At 38.0% G+C, this 24027-nt stretch overlaps 1 protein-coding gene across 2 annotated transcripts in view; it reads right to left on the bottom strand.

The window, feature by feature from the left end:
• Positions 1 to 2614: 2614 nt before the first annotated feature.
• PDS5A (PDS5 cohesin associated factor A) overlaps positions 2615 to 24027 on the bottom strand; it is a 132918-nt gene continuing 111505 nt past the window's right edge. Inside the window, exons 28-33 of one of the 2 annotated variants that reach the window (XM_035005105.1) lie at positions 23400 to 23519; positions 21571 to 21633; positions 20695 to 20840; positions 19194 to 19302; positions 15321 to 15673; positions 2615 to 5275 (exon numbers count right to left, since the gene is read on the bottom strand). In XM_035005105.1, coding sequence (XP_034860996.1) covers positions 5272 to 5275; positions 15321 to 15673; positions 19194 to 19302; positions 20695 to 20840; positions 21571 to 21633; positions 23400 to 23519 — 795 coding nt within the window. In that variant the 3' untranslated portion in view covers positions 2615 to 5271. The remainder of the gene's footprint in view (positions 5276 to 15320; positions 15674 to 19193; positions 19303 to 20694; positions 20841 to 21570; positions 21634 to 23399; positions 23520 to 24027) is intronic. The other variant, XM_035005104.1, reaches the window with a different exon arrangement.

Raw genomic sequence — 24027 nt, 5'->3', positions numbered from 1 at the left:
GTAATATTTAGGTAGTTCTCACCCTCAAAACACAATGCCAAAATTATCAGTAAGATAGAAATGCATTAGTGAAGATCAGGTCTTTGGGCAACAAACACTTTGCTATTTATGTTGCTATTGTCACAAAAAAGGTGGAACCAGCAGGAGATTGGAGATGATGTAATATTTGGTTTATAAAATATTTGTGAAAGTTTTCCTCTGAGTCAGCTTTGGAGCCTGAGATCTGCTTGACTATCATGGCATGGTGGATGCCTTGTGATCAATAGAAGATCCTAGTTGTGCGAATGTGTGGAGAGAGAGAAAAGCAATGGGATCTGTCTAGTTTTGATCCCAGTGAGCTCTGACTTCTAAAAAGAGGCAGGCCCTTCTGTTCATAATTCTAGGATTCCATGGGCAGAGCAAGCTGGGCCTGTTCTACAGAGGATACTTAAAAGAACCTCTGTAGAATGGTTACAAGTTAGATGGCTTTAGGGGTACCAGCCTTCTGCCTTTCAGTTCTTAGCCTGAGGTAGGTTGCAAAGGGGCCGGTTCCTCTTGTGTTCTGAAGCTGGCCTCTCTCTGGAAGGTACACTCCACTGTAAGTTAGGTGAAACCAGATGGCAAAACCGCCAAACCTTTGAGAGGACAATGGTCTCAGGCACTCCTTTGGGTTGAGGTTGTATGGCCATCAGGGTGAGTCTCTCCTAAAAACGCTGAGAACAAAACTAAAAGAGGGGCTTCAAGGGGGGACACTGCCTGGGTCTCCACCAGAATTTGCTTTTTGGAGAAGCACGGTAAGGTGCTGCAATTACAGAAAGTTTGTCCGAAGAAGCCACAGGAATTGTCCGCACACCCAAATTTGTGCTTGGGAAGGGAGTGCACTGAGGACAGCAGGTGAGCAAGGTTTGGGGGCTGGGACCCGGTCTTGCAGTTTACAGAGGGAGTAATGCTTCACACAAGGGAAGTGCTCAGTGTTTGTACTGCTCAACTAGCAGGCTTCTTTCTGGTCCTTCCCCTGCTAGAGTTTGCCCTTCCTTATGGTCACCTTTGCCCAGGGGGTCCTCGACCTGAAGAGCCACCTCCTGCATCAGATCCAGCTCATTGTGAGGCAGAGGCTTGCTCAGCCCAGTCCTTTTTTAGGAATCTGCATCTCCTCTCAGAGTTGCATTTCTTTATATAGAAAAGGTAGGTTTTGTTTCTACAGCATCTATCGGGGCTCTGAAGTCCAGACAATATATAACCTGAAACAGTCATAGCTGTCTGTGTTGTACCATTTCCTTTATATTGCTAGTCCTTCTAAGGCCCCAAACTCGTGTTTTCAATGTCAGCCCCTGGCATTGTGCCTAGTCTGTACAGATTAAATAAATAAATATCTGTAATGAGGAAAATCGCTCGCTACTCCTTACCCTTCAGTTTTTACTGGCTTCCATAGACTAGGACCTTGCTCCTTACATGGATTAATGACCTCTAATTGAATTACTTTCCAAGCTTCTCGCAGAATTTGATACAGTGTTATTTCCTAAAAGGAATGGATTTTATTCAGAATGGTCTTTACTAGAGAATAGGAGTAACTAGAGAACGAAGGGAAGGAAAGTGCCTTTAGTTGGCAATCAAGATCGAAAAATGTTATTTGAGAAATACCCCAAAATGGAAATCCTGATTACCAGCCTGGCACAGACTCCTTAGAAATGGGACCCACGTGTTCTTGTTGGCCTTTCATCTTTTTAAATTTATTTGAGAGAGAGAGGGAGTGCGCACAAGCAGAAGGAGCGGGAGCAGGGTCCCCACTGAGCAGAGCCCGATGTGGGGCTCAATCCCAGGACCCCAAGATCATGACCTGAGCTGAAGTCAGATGCTTAACTAAGCCACCCAGGCATCCCCATTGGCCTTTCAAGTAAGACACAGAATGAAGTAAAGAAGGTTTATTACTCTTATGGAAGTGAAAAATTAGAGCTCTGGTTTACAGGCTGAGGAGGTAGGGGATTATGCACATTCATTTCCATTGTTCTACACTGTTGCTGGCTTACGGGACCAATTTTTACTTCTTGTGAGCATGCCATCATTATTATTGAGGCAGGCTGCAAAGCTTGTCGTCAGACTGTTAGAGACTTGCTGGTCTCCAGTGGTTTCTATGAACAGTTTATCCATGTGAATAGTGAAGGCAGAAAAGTCTTGACAATACAAATATCAAGGTGTTGAACGATAATCCCATTGAGGGTAAAATACAGAACCAGGCAGGATAGCTAGCTTTATTTGTCATTCTGCTCATTTCTTATTCCGGATACATGCAATTTACTTGCTTTCATCAGTTTTTAAACTAAATGTGCATGTCCAAAATTTGCAATAAATAGATGCATCATAGTATAAATGAAAGGCCACTTTTAGTTCTTGGGTTAAAAAGCAACTTCTAAAGTTTCCCAAATGTCTATCAGAATTTATCATCTATTATGTTCTCCCTGTCACTGTAGGTCAGATCAGAGTACATAGCCAGGAAATTTGAAGGTTTGATTTTTTCATTTATGATTACATTTGATTTCTTATAAGGACATGCAGACTCCAGAATCCAAACAGAAAATATGCAAATATGTTATCAGCTTGTGACATACATGAATATTCAGGGTTCCACACTACTATATAATGCTGCATTTCTTGGTTTTATTTGAAACAATGCATATTTTTAGCATTTTATGGTAGGATTTTACACTCATCATTTACACAAATTACAAGGTTCTGCTTCAAGTCTTTAAAAAAATTTTTTAAAAATTCAGCCCATGTGCAGCACAAGAATATGCAAAACTACTTTACATTATACACACTTTTTATCAAAGGAGATACAAAATTCTGGCTTGTAGTTTTAGACAAATACAAGAAGCTTCAAACTAGACACAAAGGGTTAACATTAATTCTCAAATATAAGTCTGCACTTTGTGTTGTATTTCTCTGAGATGTGAATATCAAATTCCTAAGGGATTTAACTTTTTCCTTTTTGCAAAGGAAAACTGACAAATGTCCCTTAAGTCCCTCCCCATCATCTCAATCTTTTTATCCTCCTACTCTCCCTTCCCTTAGTGCTAGATGCTTGCATCATATTATGAAACCAGGGGGGCCATTTACATACACCTGCGGACCAGATCCTTTTAGCTAAACTCCACTCCTGCAAAAAATCGACGCAGCCACAAACAGATGCGAATGGTTCTGCTACATTGTTATAAATATGACTTAACACTAGGTAATCTAGTCAGCTGTGATGCTGAGTAATCAAAAGGAGTTGAAAAAGGTCCCTACTAGTGTGCTTTTTATTGGTGACAGATCGGTGGCCTTAAGAATCAAGTTGTCTGATGCTAAGAGCACTTTAAAAGCTTTCTAAATATACATGTCCACTGTTTGCTTGAGGGACTTCTCTGATGCTTATGCATAGATATTCTTTTTCAGCATGTTGGAGGCAGTATTTTATACTTCTAAAGGGTAATGAAGAGGCAATAAGAAGAGTGAGGGCTTTTCCCGCCCTTTTAAAAGGTATTGTTTTCTATCACTTGTATCCACTGTTCCCTAACCATCACCCGATACCTAAATGTGTGTACATGCATATTTGAAAGAATTACCCATCTTTCACTGAGTCAGTACACAGCCAACTCTTGATTATCTATAAGTGACATTTACTACTAGCAAATTTCACATTTCACATTAATCATTCTTTTTTGACATAGCTCACATTCGCTGTTTTACATCCCTTGCAGACTACAGCCTCTCAAGACCAACTTCTAATGCAAGTGTCATTTGTGTTTTCTGACCCTCACTAGGAATGTGCAAGGCAACTGAGTGAGCACATTCAGTTAGGGCTTCAGGAAAGAGCCTCAAGTACAGAATGGGGGCAGCTACAACTCTGAGCATAAAGAAGGACAAATTTCAAGTTCCTCCTGAAATAGCTCTTGCAATATACTTGGTTTCATTAAGTTTGTGATTTAAATTGTGACTGCAAAACTCAAAACCTGAGGCATAGCCACTATTTTATATAGATAATGGAGAGTTGGTTGTAATTATGTTGTTTCTTTATGACTTTATTAGCCCTTTCACATAAAAAGAAACTCACAAGAAAACATAATATGATAGAGATTAAAAAAGACTACCATATGACATCTAAAAGCATTTATTTTATGCAAAAAACTTAAATATGATTATGTGTACACAGAGTGCACACATTACCTATGCTGAACAATGCCAAGAAACAATATATTGATGCAACAGTTGTTTTCTAAAATAAACATAAAAACTGAGCCCAGACAGGCAGACAAAAGCAAAATACTTATTTCCCAACAGCACAATGCTGAAGATTGATAGCAATCCTAAACACCTCCAACTTCCTTACAAAGCTGCCAAAGTCCAACTATTTAAAAAAATTGACTTTTTCTTTACATCAATAATAAAAATCTGGTGACAAACATTATAAAACCAAATGCTGGGCAGTCTTTACTCCTTTAAAATTCCAAATATTCCAACATAATCACAGGAGTAAAAACCATTTTAAAGTGATATGCTTTATGAAACAAACAACAATATGTACATTTATTGCAAATTATATTAAGCTAAAATGGAGGGGAATCAAAATATGAAGTGATATGAAATCAATAATAATTTTATTTTCTCACTCTGATAAAAATCAGAAAGCAACATTTATAAAATTGCCACCACATCACTTTTCATAGCAGGGAACTGAAATCTGTACATCTCATTTTTGCAGAAAAGTAGGCAGGCAGAAAGAATTATACATAAAAGTTTCCAAAAGGAAAAACAAAGAAATATTTAATCTGATCTCTTCTAAAAAATTAATTCAGTAGACTTTATTTTTTTCTGTGTAACATGGGAATTCCTGGCTCTAAAATTGATGAATTTTCAGTGTCAGTGTAAGGACATCCTGTTACTTTCTTTAAAATAAAAACTGCAGCATGGAAATTAATGGTGTATTATGCCTTTGAACTCCAGATATGCAGGAACTGGAACCAAGTGTTAAGCAATTTGCTTAATTATTGACTTTTCGTAAGAAAAGTCTAGGGGGGAGGGGAGAATAGAGTTGCTTTTAGCTTCTCTCTCAAGAGTTTCTGCTGTACATTTCCATCAAAGGACTTGTGGTCATGTAAAAGGAAGTAATAGTTTCTTTCAGTTTTCAAGGCAGAAAGTGTGTTCTGAAGTTAACTTCATTTTCTGTTCAGGGACATTTGAATCCAAGTTTTTGCAGAAGCTGGAGCCTGCTTCTGTTTGGCTTTCATTTTCTCCCTTTGCAAATGAGTTTTCTTTTTACCTTGGGGAGGGAAGTAGAAGAAAGAAAAGTTAGAAAAGACGTAAACACACCATACCAGAATTATTTCATTTCTATAGTTATTATCTAAAAATCTCAAAATTATTTTCCCATTTTTCACCTGAGACCTTGTTTTAAGGAATCTTTCTCTAAACCATATAAACACACACAGACAAAAAAAGAAATACAAATCTTGCGCCCCAAATATAACTTGTAACTCAGAAACTCTGGGAACCAGTTATCTGTGTTTTAACAAGCCCTCCATGTGATTTTTTTTTTTTTAAGGTTTTATTTATTTATTTGACAGAAAGAGACACAGTGAGAGAGGGAACACAAGCAGGGGGAGTGGGAGAGGGAGAAGCAGGCTTCCCACGGAGCAGGGAGCCCGATGCGGGGCTCAATCCCAGGACTCTGGGATCATGACCTGAGCCGAAGGCAGACGCTTAACGAATGAGCCACCCAGGCGCCCTGATTTTTTTTATTTTTTTATTTTTTAAAGATTTTATTTATTTGAGACAGAGAGCATGAGAGACAGAGAGCATGAGAGGGAGGAGGGTCAGAGGGAGAAGCAGACTCCCCGCCGAGCAGGGAGCCCGATGCGGGACTCGATCCCGGGACTCCAGGATCATGACCTGAGCCGAAGGCAGTCGTTTAATCAACTGAGCCACCCAGGCGCCCGCCGATTTTTTTTTTTTTTTTTAAGATTTTATTTATTTGAGAGAGAGAGAGAGAGAGCATATGAGAGGGGGAGGGCCAGAGGGAGAAGCAGACTCCTCGCTGAGCAGGGAGCCCGATGTGGGACTCGATCCCGGGACTCCAGGATCATGACCTGAGCCAAAGGCAGTCGCTTAACCAACTGAGCCACCCAGGCGCCCCCTCCATGTGATTTTGAAGCATATAAAAGTTTGCAAGCCAGTGGCTTGGACCAAGTCATAATGCATAGTTTCTTCTACAAATAAAAAGGTATTGGAAAAAAAGAATAATGGAGGGAGTATACAAGTTATATTAATTGTATTTTCTGAAAATTATCAAGGACACTACTACCAATCCATTGATGTTATTAGTATGATGGTAATAAGTTCATAACTTCTATAAGCCATATTTGAGACTTAGACATAAGATAAATATTTTCTCTTTTTGCTTAATGTAATATACATCACTGTTTTTAAACTATTATTCATTATATACTCACTCTTCAAGTATGGAGATGGCTATAAGATATTGATACAATTTATAAAAAATTGAAATAACAGGTCTACCTTGAACATAAAAAAAAAACTAACCAATGAAGAAGTTTTTATTTTCAACCATTAGGTGCTGCTACCCAATGGCAGATTTGCTTACAATAATAAAATAAAAGCTACTCATTTGAAATAACTGTAATTTGTCATTAGTATTGCTTCAAAATAGTATTACAAAAAAAAGTTACTGGGCATTTATTTCTAAGCAGCTAAAGAAGTTCTGGCTTCCAAACTGGGTAAACACATACATCTTCTTTTTTTTCAAATATTTTATTTTATTTGAGATAGAGCATGGGGGGCTGGTAGCGGCAGGCAGAGGGAGAAGCAGACTCCCTGTTGATCATGGAGACCGATGTGGGGCTCGATCCCAGGACCCTGGGACCATGATCTGAGGCAAAGTCAGACACTCAACCAACAGCCACCCAGGGCCCCAAACACCTACATTTTAGTATCCAAAAAAACCCCCAAACCCAAAAAACAAAAAAAACCAAGGAGGAAAATTTAGCTTAATTCTGTTAAAGAGGTTAGAGGAATCAAATCCCCACTGGTCCCATTTCCCTAGTAAAGAGAGAGAGTCTGATTTTTGGAAGCATGAGCATGGGGGATATGGTCTCTCTTTCACCTAACTCCTCTTTGGGAGGAGGAAGAACCCATCTAATCTTAATAGGTGAGGGGCGAGGGGTGGGAGGAACTAAGCATGCTGGGCTTGTCCTCTCCTGGATTTGTTTTCTTTTGCCTCCAAAAGGGGCATTTAGGTCAGCCTGTGGTGGTTCAATTTAGAGGCAAGGCATTAGTAGCCACCTGGCCTGTCAATTCCCACATCTTTCATCAGCCGTATCAGTATTAAAACTGGGTCTCCTTCGCAACAATTCCAAACTTGGGAGAAAGATAAGGGAGTTGTTTACTTGTATTCCACTACATGTACATTTTATTAAGATGACAATGCTTAGGGCGCCTGGGTGGCTCAGTTGGTTAAGCGACTGCCTTCGGCTCAGGTCATGATCCTGGAGTCCCGGGATCGAGTCCCACATCGGGCTCCCTGCTCGGCGGGGAGTCTGCTTCTCCCTCTGACCCTCCCCCCTCTCATGCTCGCTCTCATTCTCTCTCTCAAATAAATAAAATCTTTTTTTTTTTAAAGATTTTATTTATTTATTTGACAGAGAGATACACAGCGAGAGAGGGAACACAAGCAGGGGGAGGGGGAGAGGGAGAAGCAGGCTCCCCGCCGAGCAGGGAGCCCGATGCGGGGCTCGATCCCAGGACCCTGAGATCATGACCTGAGCCGAAGGCAGACGCTCAATGACTGAGCCACCCAGGCGCCCTCAAATAAATAAAATCTTAAAAAAAAAAAAAAAGATGACAATGCTTAAAAAACAAGCTAAGTGATTAAGATTCTTACGGAGACTTAATTTGTTATAATATATAAAAAAGATTTAATAATGTGATTATCGAAGAATCCCCTAGAAGCTGCCTGCTTCAACTTCAGGAAGCTTCCCTTTACCAGCTCTGAGTCCTCAGTATCTTCCTGGCTGCTCTCACAGACTTTTAAATGATCCAGATCACTAGAAGAATTTCATGGACTTGATTCCATGTCCCAAAGGGAATGGTCATCACATCCAAGCACCTGGTTTCTAAGAAATGTCATACTATTTTGATAAAAATTCACCTGTTACTGAAAAAGTATTCATATCAAAGTAATACATGGTTGCGTAATAAATGGGGATACATACTTAGGGATTACTATGATTTTAAGATGTGAACCCAGGCAGTGACAGGAAACTTTCTCAATATACAAATGAGTACAAGAAGTAGGAAATTCTTCGCTTAAAAAAAAAAAAAATTCCAAGATTCTTGAACACTTCCACACTAAGCATGCTAAGCAAAACATATTCATCCAAAGATGGGAAAACTATAGTCTGTTTTCCTATAGGTAATTTCTTTCTATTTAGTTTCTCCAGAAGTCCCAAATTTAAGGACTGTTTCTCCCCTGGTGTTTCCTGGTAGTCTCTTCCTTGTGGAAGCATTTAGCCTTAAAAGTGCAAGCAAAACATACCGAAGAATCAGCAGACCTACAAAAATACATTTTCAATGCAAAATGTTTGGAATTGTTTGCCATCTCAAAAACACAAAGGAAAAACAAGTAAACTAAATAATTGAAATGATGATCTACCCTTCACCCAAAACTCAGAAAGCCAACATTAATTGTCCAGTTGTCAGATACTGTTTCCTGACCATAATACACAAATGGCTAATTATTATAAATGTATAGGGTAAATTCCAGGAATTTTCTCAAAAGAAGTAACAATTTCAAATATAGCCCAAAATACAGACAGGAACATTTACTGGAATAAACGTGCGTGCGCGCACGTGCACGCACACACACACACACACACACACAAATAGCTGAGGGAATAATACATTTACTAGAAAAATCCAAGGGGATCTAAAAATTTTATAGTTAAGTTTACAAGTTAAAATGCTCAGCATCAACTCTCAGATTAAGAAGTAAAATCTAGGGGCGCCTGGGTGGCTCAGTCGTTAAGGGTCTGCCTTCGGCTTGGGTCATGATTCCAGGGACCTGGAATCGAGCCCTGCATCAGGCTCCACAGGAAGCCTGCTTCTCCCTCCCCCACTCCCCCTGCTGTGTTCCTGCTCTCACTGTGTCTCTCTCTGTCAAATAAATAAATACAATCTTAAAAAAAAAGGTAAAATCTATGCCAGTAAATTTTTGTACATATTATCTATGTTTTGGATAAAGTATCCATCCTTGAATTAGTAAATAAATTCTACAAGCAGGAATCATACTAAAAGTTATTTACCTAATGCTCTCAGTAAGAGGACCTAGTAAGAGGAATTCTAGAGGGTTAGCACCTGCCACACATTATAAGTGCTGATTGTAGCATTAGAATAGCTCTAGAGGCTACCATTTATCAAGAGTCCTACCTAATAGTGCTGAAGGATTAAACAAGGTAGCAGAGACTGTGGTTGGCATATACTAGGGTCCCCTTCTAGAGATGGTACTAGCACAATGTGTAGACTGGCGATCAAATGGCATACATGGAGTAAAGAAGATTAGGGTAATGTCATGGGGAGAGGGTCTTTTCGGATGTTACTGTGGAAACCTGTGACCAGAGCAGGAACGGATCATCTGGCAAGTGAGAAATTAAGCAAGTGAAAGGTATGAAGAATAATGCAAGGTTAAGGAAGAGACTGAAGTGGCATCTGAAGTTAGAGAGCAGGGCCATAGAGAAGCACTAGGGTACTTAATTATCAAAGTCTTGCATTCCAGCTTCAAGTCCAGGGGCAAACTACTTTAGTGCAGCAATTCAGATCTCACTCCACAATGCAAGGCCTCTAGGCGAGGCTTTGGAGGCTCTGAGTCTCCAGGGCAATAAGCAAGCTGACCATCACCCTGGGGTCATCCTTCTCACAGATTTAGTGTTTGATGGCTCTCATGTTTGGCAATCCTATTTCTTCTTTTAGTAATTAGCTGGTTGAAATTTTAATGACAACCTTAACAGGATGATTCAAGGTGTTGGATTAGCTCTATATTGAGAACTGTAATCATGTGGCTTTAATCTCTATGGGATCCTCACCAGGTCTCAGGAAAATATAGGTGGGATATCAAATCAATCACAGGTAATACCTGTAGTTAATGGAAGTATGCTTATTTTTATTTTTTTTTAAGTAAACTCTATGCCCAACATGGGGCTTGAACTCATGACCCCGAGATCAAGAGTGGCATGCTCTACCAACTGAGCCAGCCAGGTGCCCCAATGAGAAGTAGGTTTAGAATCTTGTAGGAAGGTGGAAGCTACAGTCCCACTATGAAATAAAAATAAAGCTGGTAACTTCAGGATTTTGACCATTTAACATTTCTCCTTAAGTTGAAATAGTTAAAATATCAGCCAAATCACAAATAAGGAACTTTTGGTGTGTCTATTACATCGTTTGGTAGTAACTACACATTATCTTTTACATCATTACACAATATCTTTTACATTTTAAGAGTAAAAACAAATAGAGTTCTGAATGTTCACAGTTTAAAAATGTTTAAGGGGCGCCTGGGTGGCTCAGACAGTTAAGCGTCTGCCTTCGGCTCAGGTCATGATCTCAGGGTCCTGGGATCGAGCCCTGCATCGGGCTCCCTGCTCAGTGGGGAGCCTGCTTCTCCCTCTGTCTCTACCTGCTGCTTCCTCTGCTTGTGCTCTCTCTCAAAAATAAATTAAAAAAATTAAAAGGGCGCCTGGGTGGCTCAATCGTTAAGCGTCTGCCTTCGGCTCAGGTCATGATCCCAGGGTCCTGGGATCGAGTCCCACATTGGGCTCCCTGCTCGGCGGGAAGCCTGCTTCTCCCTCTCCCACTCCCCCTGCTTATGTTCCTGCTCTCGTTATCTCTCTCTCTGTCAAATAAATAAATAAATAAAAATCTTAAAAAAAATAAAAATAAAAAATAAAAGTTTCAAAATACCGCATAAATTACAGGAGGAACCACCACACTGAGGTGCTTACTAAAGGATTCTCCTGGATTCCAAGTCTTGCTCTGCATGGCACTGGCCAGGTGCCTGGAGACACTCTGTTCAAGTCTCCTTACCTCTAACATAGGGTTGTACTTGATTCATGTTGACTTTTGGCAAGACAAATATATGTTTAACAACCTTTCCCTATTATTACTATTATTTCTATTAATAAATATGCCAAGCCACCCCAAATATTATTCTACCTAATTTTCATCAATCTGACAATGTTCTTGGCATGAGGTGCTTCTTTTACTTCAAGTGTGCCACCTTCAAGAATCTCTGATCTATTGCTTGGTTTATTCCTCTCTGACGCTAACATGCAGGGGCTTTTGTTTGCATGTACTGTGAAAGAGGTTAAAAAGAGGACTATAGTTGGTCTGTTTGGCTTAACCTGTGGTTATTTTAAACAGGTGTTTCTTTGCTTTTTTTTTTAGATTTTATTTTTGTTTTTTTTCTAAGATTTTATTTTTATTTGAGAGAGAGACAGAGAGAGAGAAAAGGCAGAGGGAAAGGGGGAAGCAGACTCCCCACTGAGCAGGGAGCCCGATGAGGGCTCGATCCAGGGTCAGATGCTTAACCGGCTGAGCCACCCAGGTGCCCCAACCTGTGGTTATTTTAAATGAAATAGCTTTAGGGGCGCCTGGCTGGCTCAGTTGGAAGAGCATGAGACTCTTGATCTCAGGGTCTTGAGTTCGAGCCCCACAATGGCTGCAGAGATTACTTAAATAAACTTAAATATAACTAACTAAATAAACGAGCTTTTTACATAAGAGTTATAAAAATCAACAATGCAAATGTACTCCATTATGGAAACTATTACACATACGAACTACATTAGCTATTTAAGATATACAAGAAAATAAAAAATACAAGTATTTTCAAAGTACTCTCTGTTATACCAGTTTTGTGCGCATGTGTAGTGCCTTAGAATTAAGACTTAATTTTAGGGGCGCCTGGGTGGCTCAGTTGTTAAGTCGTCTGCCTTTGGCTCAGGTCTTGATCCCAGGGTCCTGGGATCGAGCCCTGCATCGGGCTCCTGCTCAGCGGGAAGCCTGCTCCTCCCTCTCCTGCTCCCCCTGCTTGTGTTCCCTCTCTCGCTGTCTCTCTGTCAAATAAATAAATATTTAAAAAAAAACCAGACTAATTTTACCTTAAAATACAATATAGCATGGCAGTTACAAACTCTGGAGGACACTGCTTGGGTTTAATCCTGGCCCCACTATATAAGCAGAGACCAAAAGCTACATGGGGCCCCTATACCTGGGTTTCCTCCTCTTTGTAAGCTGGGAATAATGGTAGAACTTACCACAAAGAGGTGTTTTGAGGATTTAATAGGTTAACAAAGAGCTTAAAATTGAGCCTGGCTCATAATCAGTACTATATGAGTATTAGAGATCATTATTCCTATGTAGCACTTTTTTTGTTGTAGTAAAATTTGTATGACCTAACATTTACCATTTTAACCATTTTTAAGTACATGGTAGCATTAAGTACATTCACAATGTTGTACAATCAAGGCCATCCATTTCTAGAATGTTTTCATCTTCCCCAAATGAAACTCTGTACACCCACTAAACACTAAAGCCTACTCCCTCTTCGTCCTGGTAACCACCATTCCACTTTTGGTCTATACGAACGTAATGGCTCTAGGTGCCTCATCTAAATGGAATCATACGGTATTTGTCCTTTGGGGTATGGCTCATTTCAATTAGCATAATGTCCTTAAGGTCCATCCATGTTGTAGCATGTGTCGGAATTTCATTCTGTTTTATGCAGTAATTACCAAAAAAGTCCTATACTTTTACTGTTATCAACTAATGCGAAAGTTTTCTGGTTTCTTCTGGAGGTGACAAGCTAGGGAAATAAACTCTTTGAGGGCAAGAACCTTTTTACTTTGGATACATTTGTGTTGCCAACACCCAGCATGATGCCTAGCACTCTTATCAGTTGAGTATTTGTTAAAAGAACGAACGACAAGTACAAGCAGCAATACTGGTGTGCCTATAAGGCATTCAACTCTATGCAAGAGGGGATCATGAGCAGTAGAGTCTGTGGAGTAAGTAAGCTTTCACTCAACAGTTCCTCAGGATTCCAAGCTTAAGTCATAATGCTAGAATGTAAAGGCAGAGTTGTAGATTAGGTTTAGGAAAAGATAAAAGGAAGCCTGGGAGAAAGTTTCAGAATGTACTTTTATATTTTGTTAAATTAGTAGCAGACAGTTCAATCACAAGTTTCTGAAACATGTGTGCAAAATATTTGATCTATTCTACACAGTTAACACAGTACAGAGTTGTCAAGAACATCTAATTTAACCACCTAGCTTCACAGAGAATATAAAACCATCACAGAACTCTGTTTTGGCTAACACACTGCCCCCCGTGACCTAACAGCAAGCATACTTGAGACTTCTAAGGTGTTTTTCACTCAAGACATTTTTAGATTTTCAAGAAGGCTCAATGCTATTCTTTTTTTTTTTTAATTTTTTATTTTATTTATTTATTTATTTATTTATTTGAGACAGAGAGAATGAGAGAGACAGAGAGCACATGAGAGGGGGGAGGGTCAGAGGGAGAAGCAGGCTCCCTGCCGAGCAGGGAGCCCGAGATGCGGGACTCGATCCCGGGACTCCGGGATCATGACCTGAGCCGAAGGCAGTCGCTTAACCAACTGAGCCACCCAGGCGCCCCTCAATGCTATTCTTAACCAGTCTCTGGCACCGAAGCCGCTTCTGTTGGTTTGATGATGTTGGGGCACATGGTGCAGCAAAAGCAGAGCAGGGGGCTTTACCAGGCGCTAATCAGAGACAAGGTCTGGTGGCTCAAGTGGCCTGTGTGTGATGATCAGTACTAATGGAACACCTAGAATAGAATTTTAGAAACCCTTCAGAAAATTCTGGCCACCTCGAAGGAAAGTGTTCAACTTTTGTGCAACTGAAAAGTGTATTAAGGGGTAGAGACTCTAGAATTCAAAAACAATGGCTATAACAATGAGCATTTATTCTGTGAAAGGCACTTGGTTAAGTGCTTTATATTTATTGATCCATTTAATTCTTAGGACGGTCCTTTGAAGAAGGTATTATTATGCTGTCTTACTGAAGACAAAGAGGGGGCTGAGGTTAAATATGATCTAGATCTAGATCTGAGGAGAAAAATAATGAATTTGCCCCCAATAGCTTTCATTATTACACTTACTACACATAAAACTAGAAGTGAGTAGGAGAAACACCCATTACTTAGATCAGGTTTGGGCCTGAATCTGCTCCCATGAGATGTCATAAAAGGTAGCTTGAGACACTTAAAATATAAGAAGATTTAACATGAATGGTAATTTTAAAAATGTACTTGTTAACACAAGGCAACACTATACTTTATAAAAATACTGAAGCACGATGGTAGAATCATCCTGAGATGATCAAAACCGTCTCTTTCCTACAAGGAATTCAGATGCTTACAGTCTAATTCAAGGGGAGATGAGTTAGGTACAGACATACAAAGAAAAAAGAAGGGGGTAGGGCTAAATTCTAACTGTACGTCAGGTCTCAGAGGAGCCAACTTCTAGATCTCCAGCTGGAACACCACCATTACAGGGTAGAGAAGCTGAAGTCCCAGCCTAAGAATGATCAAAGATGAGCAGCTCTGAGGTGGTTTCACTGGAGAGTGGGGGGAAGAGGTAAGTTGTTGACTTATATTAAAATTAACTCAAACAAGAGGAATTCAAGAGCAGGATATACCTGTTTGTGTCATGACTTGAGACACCCTGCCCCTTTTAAAGATTTTATTTATTTACTGACAGAGAGCAAGAGCGCACAAGCAGGGGGAGCAGCAGAGGGAGAGGGAGAAGCAGGCTCCCCACTGAGCAGGGAGCCTGATGCAGAGCTCGATCCCAGGACCCTGGGATCATGATCTGAGCCGAAGGCAGATTCTTAACTGACTGAGCCACCCAGGCACCCCATTCTGAGACCTTTTTACCCAAAAGGTAGCCCTTTAAATTAAGTAAAGCCCATGTAACCATGTGAAGGATACCAAGCAAAATTTAATATTGTCCTTGCTAGTAAGCAGAAATACAAAACATGATATCCTAATTAAAAATTAACCAAAAGAAACAAGATCACTCTTCAAATTGGCGTCCTGGAGGTTATGAGATCAAAACAAACGCCATTATAACCTACTCAGGAAAACCAAGGGCAGTTTTCAGTCCCAAATGCCTAGGTGTTTGGGGGTGACCGGCACATACTAAGAATAAAACAAAATGTCTAAGTTCACAGTCCAGAAAGAAAGGTGTCCATTACCTTTGTAAGTCAATCTGTCTTTCTGCTGGTGCTGCCTTTTTGGCTCCATCTTGCAGTTTGGGGGCTTTGGCGTTACCTGCTTCCAGACCCCCAGGGCTTTCCTGACTGACCGCAGCTCTCTTTCTTCCCTTGCCCAGAGGTTTGTTTATGTCATCAGTTTTGGTTGCATTGCCCTGAGATTCAGACTTGGGTCGGCGCCCTCTCCTGGGTTTTGAAGGGGCAGGTGGTCCTGATTCGTCTACTTTCTCATCTGTTTTTTGTTGGATGTTCTCTGCACCAGCTGCTGCTACACTTCTTTTCTTTCCTCGGTCACTGCTGATGTTGCCCTGGGTAGTCTGATCAGAATTGATCTCCTAAAAGAGCACAAAACAATTCTATAAACATAAATTCCTTATATATCAATGATCTGTACTGGAAAGAAGCATTTTGAAAGTATTTTCGAGGAGCTGGAATTCCAGTCTTCTAATGAACTCCTTGAGGGTAAGGACCTGAGAGCAGGGCCTGCCATGGGGCTTGGCATATATAATCTATGCCATAAATGCTTATTAAAATGCACAGGTGGTATAAATAGAGAAAATCTACTCAGTTTTGCTTTCACACTCATTCTAAATGAAAAGGTCCTTTTAATCGATGGTATGCTCTAAATTTATCACTTTTTAAAAAAGGGGAGTATGCTTGCATAATTGAATATGCTCTTTATCTGTGATGCTCCCTTGACTATAATAATTTCTGTAATTCTATGACATAAGGTTCTTCAATTTCTCACTGCCTTCATACATTCTAATTTTTGTCACTTTTTGCTGCAAACATTAACCTTCTACTTTTTTTCTGAACATTTTTTTCTTTTAGTTTACCAAATATATGTGTTAAGTCATCTAAAATGTTCAAATAAAATCCCATTTTAATATACCATATAATGGACTTTAATAGTTTTTAGAGTTGAAAGTGACCTTATACAGAGGATATTTAGGAGTCATAATTTTAACTGATAAAATTCAAATTGATTAAAGGAAGACAAAGGAGCACTATCATTGTCCAAAAAATCAGTTAATCTTTTCAATTAACTAATTTTCATTTCCCCCAGAAAATCTTTTCAGAATGACTGGGTAAAAAATATTTATAAATCTTTCATGATTCAAGAAAATTTACTTAAATGAAAACTCATGAAAATAGTAATTTAAGTGAAAAAATTCACAAATCAGTGTTCCACCTTGCTGGGTAGCAATGTCAAGTGTTCCACTTTTTCAAGGAAGCAATATGGAAATATCTAAAATCTGCAATACATTTTACTCTTTGACTCAGCAATCCCACTACTAGAAAGTAAGCCCATAGAAATAAAAAATCACCAGTAAATGTTTGATGCACATTTAATTTTTAATGCAACATTGTTTGTAGCAGCAAAAAAGGGGAAGGGAAATATTTATGTATATACACAGGTGAAAATGTAAGACAAGAAAAAAATTAATACAGATTACTTTTTTTTTTTTAAGGTTTTATTTATTTGACAGAGAGAGACACAGCAAGAGCAGGAACACAAGCAGTGGGAGTGGGAGAGGGAGAAGCAGGCTTCCCGCTGAGCAGGGAGCCTGATGCGGGGCTTGATCCCAGGACTCTGGGATCACGACCTGAACAAAAGGCAGACGCTTAACGACTGAGCCACTCTGGCGCCCCGATACAGATTACTTTTTAAAAGGAACAAAGGCTGCAATAAAAATCATGCACATGACTGTATTTACACACTTATGAAAATTATGTACATGTGCACATGTTTAAAGAACTCATTAAAAGACAAATGAAAGAGGAAACCCATTGGTCAGCCACAGGTATGAAGAAAAAGAAGCCTCCTTCAGGCCAACACTGGTAACATTGCCTGTCTGAATCCATGGGCTATGTCTTGCTTCTTTTAACCACCTCCCTTACTCATCCTTCATATTACAGTTTGATTTCCCTCACAGAGTAAGTAACAGGAGAGAATGTCTTGATTTTTTTTTTTTTTAAGAGATGGGGAGGGGCAGTAGAAAAGGGAGAGAGAGAATCTTAAGCAGGTTCCACACCCAGCACAGAGCTTGATGTGGGGCTCAACAGCACAACCCCAAGATCCTGAGCTGAGCTGAAATCAAGTTGGACACTTAACTGACTGAGCCACTCAGGCGCCCCAAGAATGTCCTGATCTGTAAACACCTATATCTGATTTGCTGGATAATTTTTATACACATAATCAACTGGTTTACGCATTAATCTCTTCGAAAAACTGGTCAGCAAGAAACATTCTCTTCGATCTTTATCTTCTTTTAGTATACCAACAAGATAGTTTTTTGAGCCTAGCAGACTTTGGAAAGAAATGACGACAACTTATGGGAGACCTGACTGGGAAGTGATTAAGTTTTGTCAAAATACAACCCCTGTGTGTTCAAGGCTATAGCGAATTTGTTAAAACATTCTTTGGAGGGGCGCCTGGGTGGCTCAGTCGGTTAAGCGTCTGCCTTTGGCTCAGGTCATGATCCCAGGGTCCCTGCTCACTGGGGAGCCTGCTTCTCCCTCTGCCCCTCACCCTTTTGTGCTTGCTCTTTCTCTCAAATAAATGAACGGAATCTTTAAGGGGAAAAAAAAAAAATTCTTAAAAAAAATTCTTTGGAAGTGTGAAAAAGTTAAAATAAGGGTTTGGAACACTATTATAGATTAATCATAAAGTAACATTTTGGCTTCTCAAAAATTACAATTTAAATATCACATTTATCTTTTCTATTATTAAAGTATAATTGACATATAACATCAATTTATATCTTACATAGAATTTTATATCACAGGCTAGAAAAGTTATAGTTGTTTGTGCCAGAAAAAACTTTTTATCCCTGTACCACCTCTTCCTACACATTTAAGTACGTTTAAATGAATGTCTGTGGCAATATGCATTTTTGTATGTAAGTCTGTTTACGTCAAAATGTTTAATTCTATACAAGAACCCCACAATATTCAAGTCTATTGGTTTCTGAATTTCAAGAGTTTTGACAGTGAGAGGCTCCCTGTTACCTGAATCTACTGACATACTGAACTTCAGATAACAAACAGCAAGAGGCTGAATAGTAAAAGACTGATCTAAAAATGTATCACCATCTATTCAGTTTGAATTCAGATAATGAGTTTGCATAGTTCAGCTATTGTGGAATAACTGTATAGTCTTGTATTTTATGTATCTGAGGGCGATTCCTAAAACATTTGATGGATACTATAAATATATGGTGGGCGATACAAAGATAAATATGTTGAGAATATGATTCTGCAGGAAAAGAAGTAATAGTTATTTCCATACCATTGCTACTGAGGTAAGTTACCGGTCTCATTCTATAGTTTAATGAAGCTCAGGGACACACAGCCAATGAGTGGCAGAGCCAGGATTCAGACTCAGGTCTGATTCTTACCAGTGTTTCTCTCCTGCCACAAAATTGTTAAAATTGGGTGCCATAATTATAAGGTCAACAATAAAGAATGTAGCCGTTAAATAGAAACTCAAATACATTTTAAAAGGTTAACTCATAAATTTAACTTTTAAGAAATATAACCAAAAAAACAGTGTATATATCTCTTATAGGAGTCAATAAACTTGAAAGTAAGATCTCAAAAACTCTCAATTCCTAGTCTTTCAAGTTTTGGGAGTAGTAGTGTGGGAGAAGGACACTACTAAAGGTGGCTACATCAACTCTTGAAATGGGTGGATGTAGGCAGTGGAGGCATGGTAAGTATAGTGAGAGGTGGTACACACAAATGTAGAATATGTAGTATATATTAACTTGTCAAGTGGGGGTTTCTTAACATATACCATGAAACTGTAATAATCTCCGGGAGAATTCCATTTGTTAAATTTTAAAAATTTACCTTATTCTTTACTGGGTCAATATTCTTTACAGGTGTGACAGAAATAATCCTCACAGGGTTCTCTTCATTTTCACTAACTCCAGTTTCTACTGCCTCTGAACTCTGTTCCCTGTTGAAGAAAAATAAACCGAAGCTTCTTTATTTCACCACATGGACAGATAGCCTACCCTTTCACTAACCAATAAGGAAACAGAAGCTTAGGCTAGTTTCGAAGCCCAGCCAACTGAAGCAACATTAGCAAGATTCAGATCTTCTGTGGTTATAAGACCACTGCTGTATTATATCATGTTACTGATTCCCTTTAACCTTACTAATGTAAGACACAAATGACTGCCTAAAACCGCCAGACAGAAAGATTAGCTGTCTAGAAACAAAATCATACAACTATTTTAAGACTTTCTCTTAGGGGTAGGAAACCCTAACACAAAGTAAAAATACAGTGATAGATGTATTATAGATAGTGTATAGTACAGTTGTCTCTAGTCTGTGTGTGGTTTTTTTTTTAAGATTTTATTTTTAAGTAATCTCTACGCCCAACATGGAACTCGAACTCAAAACCCCGAGGATCAAGAGTCGCATGCTCCTCTGACTGAGCCAGCCAGGTGCCCCTCCAGTCTGTGTTCTTAATGCTCTGCAAGGGAGGGGGCTGGAAGAAGAGGCCACAGGGGAGATGTTTGAGACTCACCATTTCTGTAAACCACAGATGTTCCATGTTAATTTATTTTATATTTTGGGGTTCTACTGCTAAGAATGTGTTTAAAACAACATAAATTGAGTTTATACTTAAAATTTCATGAGTAAGAATAAAATCTTTAAAAGCTTCAAATTCTAGTGTTGATAAGAGTAGGGTTAGGTGGAAATTTTTATGCAGTGGCTAACATGGTAAAGACATGTTAAAATAAACATGGAATATTCTTATAAGTAGAAATGTTATAATAATGTCATCTTAACTCATGCTATACTAATTTGAGTTAAACATTAAAAAGCACATAAATTCGATTTAAGAGTTCTATATTCATAGTTTTCCTAAGTGTTCATTTTTCTTATATAAACATTTCCATGAAAATTAGTTATAATATATTAGATATTCTTAAATTTGGGGCGCCTGGGTGGCTCAGTCAGTTAAGCGTCTGCCTTCGGCTCAGGTCATGATTCTGGGGATTGAGTCCCGCATCGGGTTCCCTGCTCAGTGTGGAGTCTGCTTCTTCCTCTACCCTTCCCCCTTGAGATCTCTCTCTCTCAAATAAAATCTTAAGAAAAAAAAAAACCTCTTAAATTTGTTCCATTTTAGTTTTTTACATACTTAGAATGTTATATGGGTTCAAAATGTAATTGTGCACTCTTAATTTCCATCATTAATTTTACTAAAACTCAGTGCTATTATTTTATGCCAAAATGTTTCCTAAAGTCTATGTTTGTGATCTAGTGCTTTAGGTAAAAATTAAAAGATGAACCAAGTAGTGAATGATAGTAACAAAAACAAATGGAGAAAAAAAATTGCCTTGATCGATTTCCGGTTGAAGGGTTCAGCTCTGAATTTACATTAATATTGCTTCCAGTCTCAGCTCCAGTGCTTCTAACATACGGTTTCCTTCCCGTTGCTGATAAAGGCTTGTTTACTGCACCTAGTACTCCAGCAGGTTTTGGCTAAAAATTACATATGCATATTATTTATACCTTACTGTAAGGAATTCACATAAATTTAGACACATGTAAAAGATACTGTTTAGCCTAAGCCAAGGAATTGTTACTTTAGAAAGTTAAAATCTAAACTTATTAGAAATGATAATTTTGCAAAATTGGGTTTGTCCGAATACAATTACAAGTCACAAGTTATTACCTCTACTTAAAAATAACTAGGCAGTATTTATTTCTTATTGGTCAATCAAAATAAAAAGTGCCCCTGAAACACACAGCAAAAATATATAAGATATAATAAAATGTCTTATAAACTATTAAATGTATATAATAGTTTAGACACTGTTTTTATCAAAAATTAAATTTCTTTTGCTCTTTTAGCTGTCATGTTACTTTTATGGAATATAAATTATCTAGCTCATTAATACTTTAAAATTATTTCTTTTTTAAAATCTTCATATCTAAATTTATTATACCATTTTTCAAGAAAATCTGCTTTGTGTATTATGAATAACTTGAAGCCTACTAGTACTGATAAGAACACATGGTCGTAATTCAAGAGTTGCTTATGGTAGAAAAAAGCCTGAGTGAACAAATGCTTTAGATGCTACAATCCACAATATGGTCCTTAAGAATCAGGAACTATAAAATCCATGGGGCTTTTAAAAGTTATTTCTAAGTACATCAGAAGTAATGTACACATGAGATAAAGATTTCCAAATTATCTAGTACACAATACCTTTCCTGTTAGCAGAAGTACTCTAGTCTCTTCTGAAATATAACTTTTGTCATTACAGAAATCCTACAAAACAAACAAACGAACAAGTGAACATGTGTATTTTTATTGTCCAAATACGACTTTGCAGGCACTGTGCCTTATGATAACAAATACATTTGGGCCAGCATACATATTAATTCCTCAAATAAAGCATATTTAATGAACCATGTCATTAAGTCTAGCTTTAACTCAATGGCACATAAGACTTGGCAAATATCAGAGTTCAATTACTTAAATCACATTTTAAATAAAACACATTCCTATTTTTTCATATAATTCAGGGCAAATAGTCTCCAGATTATTCTCTACTCTATTGTAAAATTTACTTCACCTGGGATCCCAAAGCATCCAAAATGGTACAGTACATATATTAAGCACTTAATATTCACTAAAATAACTTCACACTTGATCTCAAGAAAATTACCCTCATTGAAAAAAAAAATTGTCAGTTTAATTAAAAATATTGTTTCTTAGAACCATAAGAAGACTGTCCAAATCAAATTTACATTTGGCATGTAAATACACTGTCAAAATATAATTGAGTTATAATGTTCTTTGGCGGCAGTGATGTTTACTAGTTAATAAATGAATTAAACCTAATGTGGACACTGATGGTACTTTCTTGAAAGTTTTATCTATATGAAACTTAAGAATCCTTTGATGCTTCTGTTAAATATCCAGGAATAGCACACATATAAACCACAATGGTGTCACATAACTAAAGTGATTCACTATGACCAAGAAGTTTATTAATTTTTTAAGTGATCTCACTTATGTTCTTCTGTAAAATACTCTAAGGGAGGGTATTACCCTGAATATTCTGAAGCATATCTTAAGGTTTGAAAATGTATAAAAACTTTTAAATGATGTATTTTTTCCAATTAAAAATACTTAGGATTCTGGGGGCACCTGGCTGGCTCAGTTGGTAGAGCATGTGACTCTTGACCCCAGAGTCCTGAGTTCAAGCCCCACGCTGGGTGTGGAGCCTACTTAATTAAAAAAAAAAAATTAGGATTCTATTTTCGAAACAAAGCACAGGAGGGTTAAACTTCCAAATACTTCCTTAAAGCAGTAAAGAGGTAGAAAACTTTTTTCTAAAAAAAGGTTTTAAATTCTGATTAGTTGGAAAAACAAAGAACTTTAGTTAGCTGGAAAATTTACTTAGATGGAAAACTTAATTTGCTGATAGCACAACAAATGATGTATTATTACTACCATTTACTGAATGCTTATTATGTGACAAACTCTTATAAAATTATAGACAAGTATTAATAATTGTTCATAGGTATTATCACCTGCATTTTAGAGAGACAGAAATTGAAGCTTAGAAGAGTTAACTGTCTAAAGTCCCTGAACTTAGAAGCTGCTGATTAGAATACATCATTCGCTGAGACCCAATTCTGTTAATTCTAACATTTTATTTCATTTATATTTATATTTACACTGTACCAAACATTTTATTTCTTGCCTGATAAAATACAGTGTTTTAATAAAGTGAGATTTAAGCAATTTAAGAAATCTGAAAACTCCTCTTAAATACTAGAAATATCCAGAAGGAATAGCTCATGCAAGAATATCACCATAAAGCTTGATTTGCATTCTCCTACTCTGTAAGGTGAGAATGATATTTGTTCAGGGCTTTGGAAGACAATCTCCCATTCCTTGATATAAATACAAAGAGCTATTTCTTACTCTGTAGTCAAGACAATCCACTATTTGCCACTAGGGTTGATGGTAACTGAAATTTAAGTTAGTTTAGTGTGGTGGAACAACGAAGAGAAAAAAATTACCTTTTCAGGTTGTGTAAAAAATTTCAGTGGAAGGACTGGATCCTTTGGTGAATCTGCATTGCACAAAGCACTTTTACTATTTATAACACACAGAGCCACATCACATACTGTATAAAGTTTCTAGGGAGGAAAGAGAGAAAGATCATATATAACTTTCAGTAGCACAAAATAACCTCAAGTACCAATTCTACCCAATGTATAAAATGAAATGAAAAGAGGGATATGTGGATATTATTTATTCCTTGAACATTTCACATTTGTGTTTGCATTTCTTCTTATGTAGCCTCCTGGTAAAAACAACAAACAAACAAAATGACCCTTTACCTAATTAACATGAATGCCGAGTATGCATTAAAAACAAATAAACCAAACCAAATCAAGGGAAACATACAAAAAGGAGTATCTACTTGTCTGTGACTTATTAAAGATTTGTAAGACAGCAGAGTAGTAAATTTTATTAGTTCTTATCCCCCTGCTCTGTAGAAATTTTAATGTCCTTTTCAGGGTAATAAACATTCCTCCAATAATAGAATTATAAAATACAATAAAACTGACCATAAATATGTATTTTTATGAACACTCTGTAATCTAATTTATTATGTAATAGGAAAAACAAGTGGGACAAGGA

The sequence above is a fragment of the Mirounga leonina genome, unplaced genomic scaffold (genome assembly GCF_011800145.1).
Source record: "Mirounga leonina isolate KUSES-001 unplaced genomic scaffold, KU_Mleo_1.0 Mir_129, whole genome shotgun sequence".
Lineage (NCBI taxonomy): Eukaryota > Metazoa > Chordata > Mammalia > Carnivora > Phocidae > Mirounga > Mirounga leonina.
The sequence above is the reverse complement of the archived record's forward strand: the minus strand, read 5'-3'. Positions and strand labels throughout refer to the sequence as shown.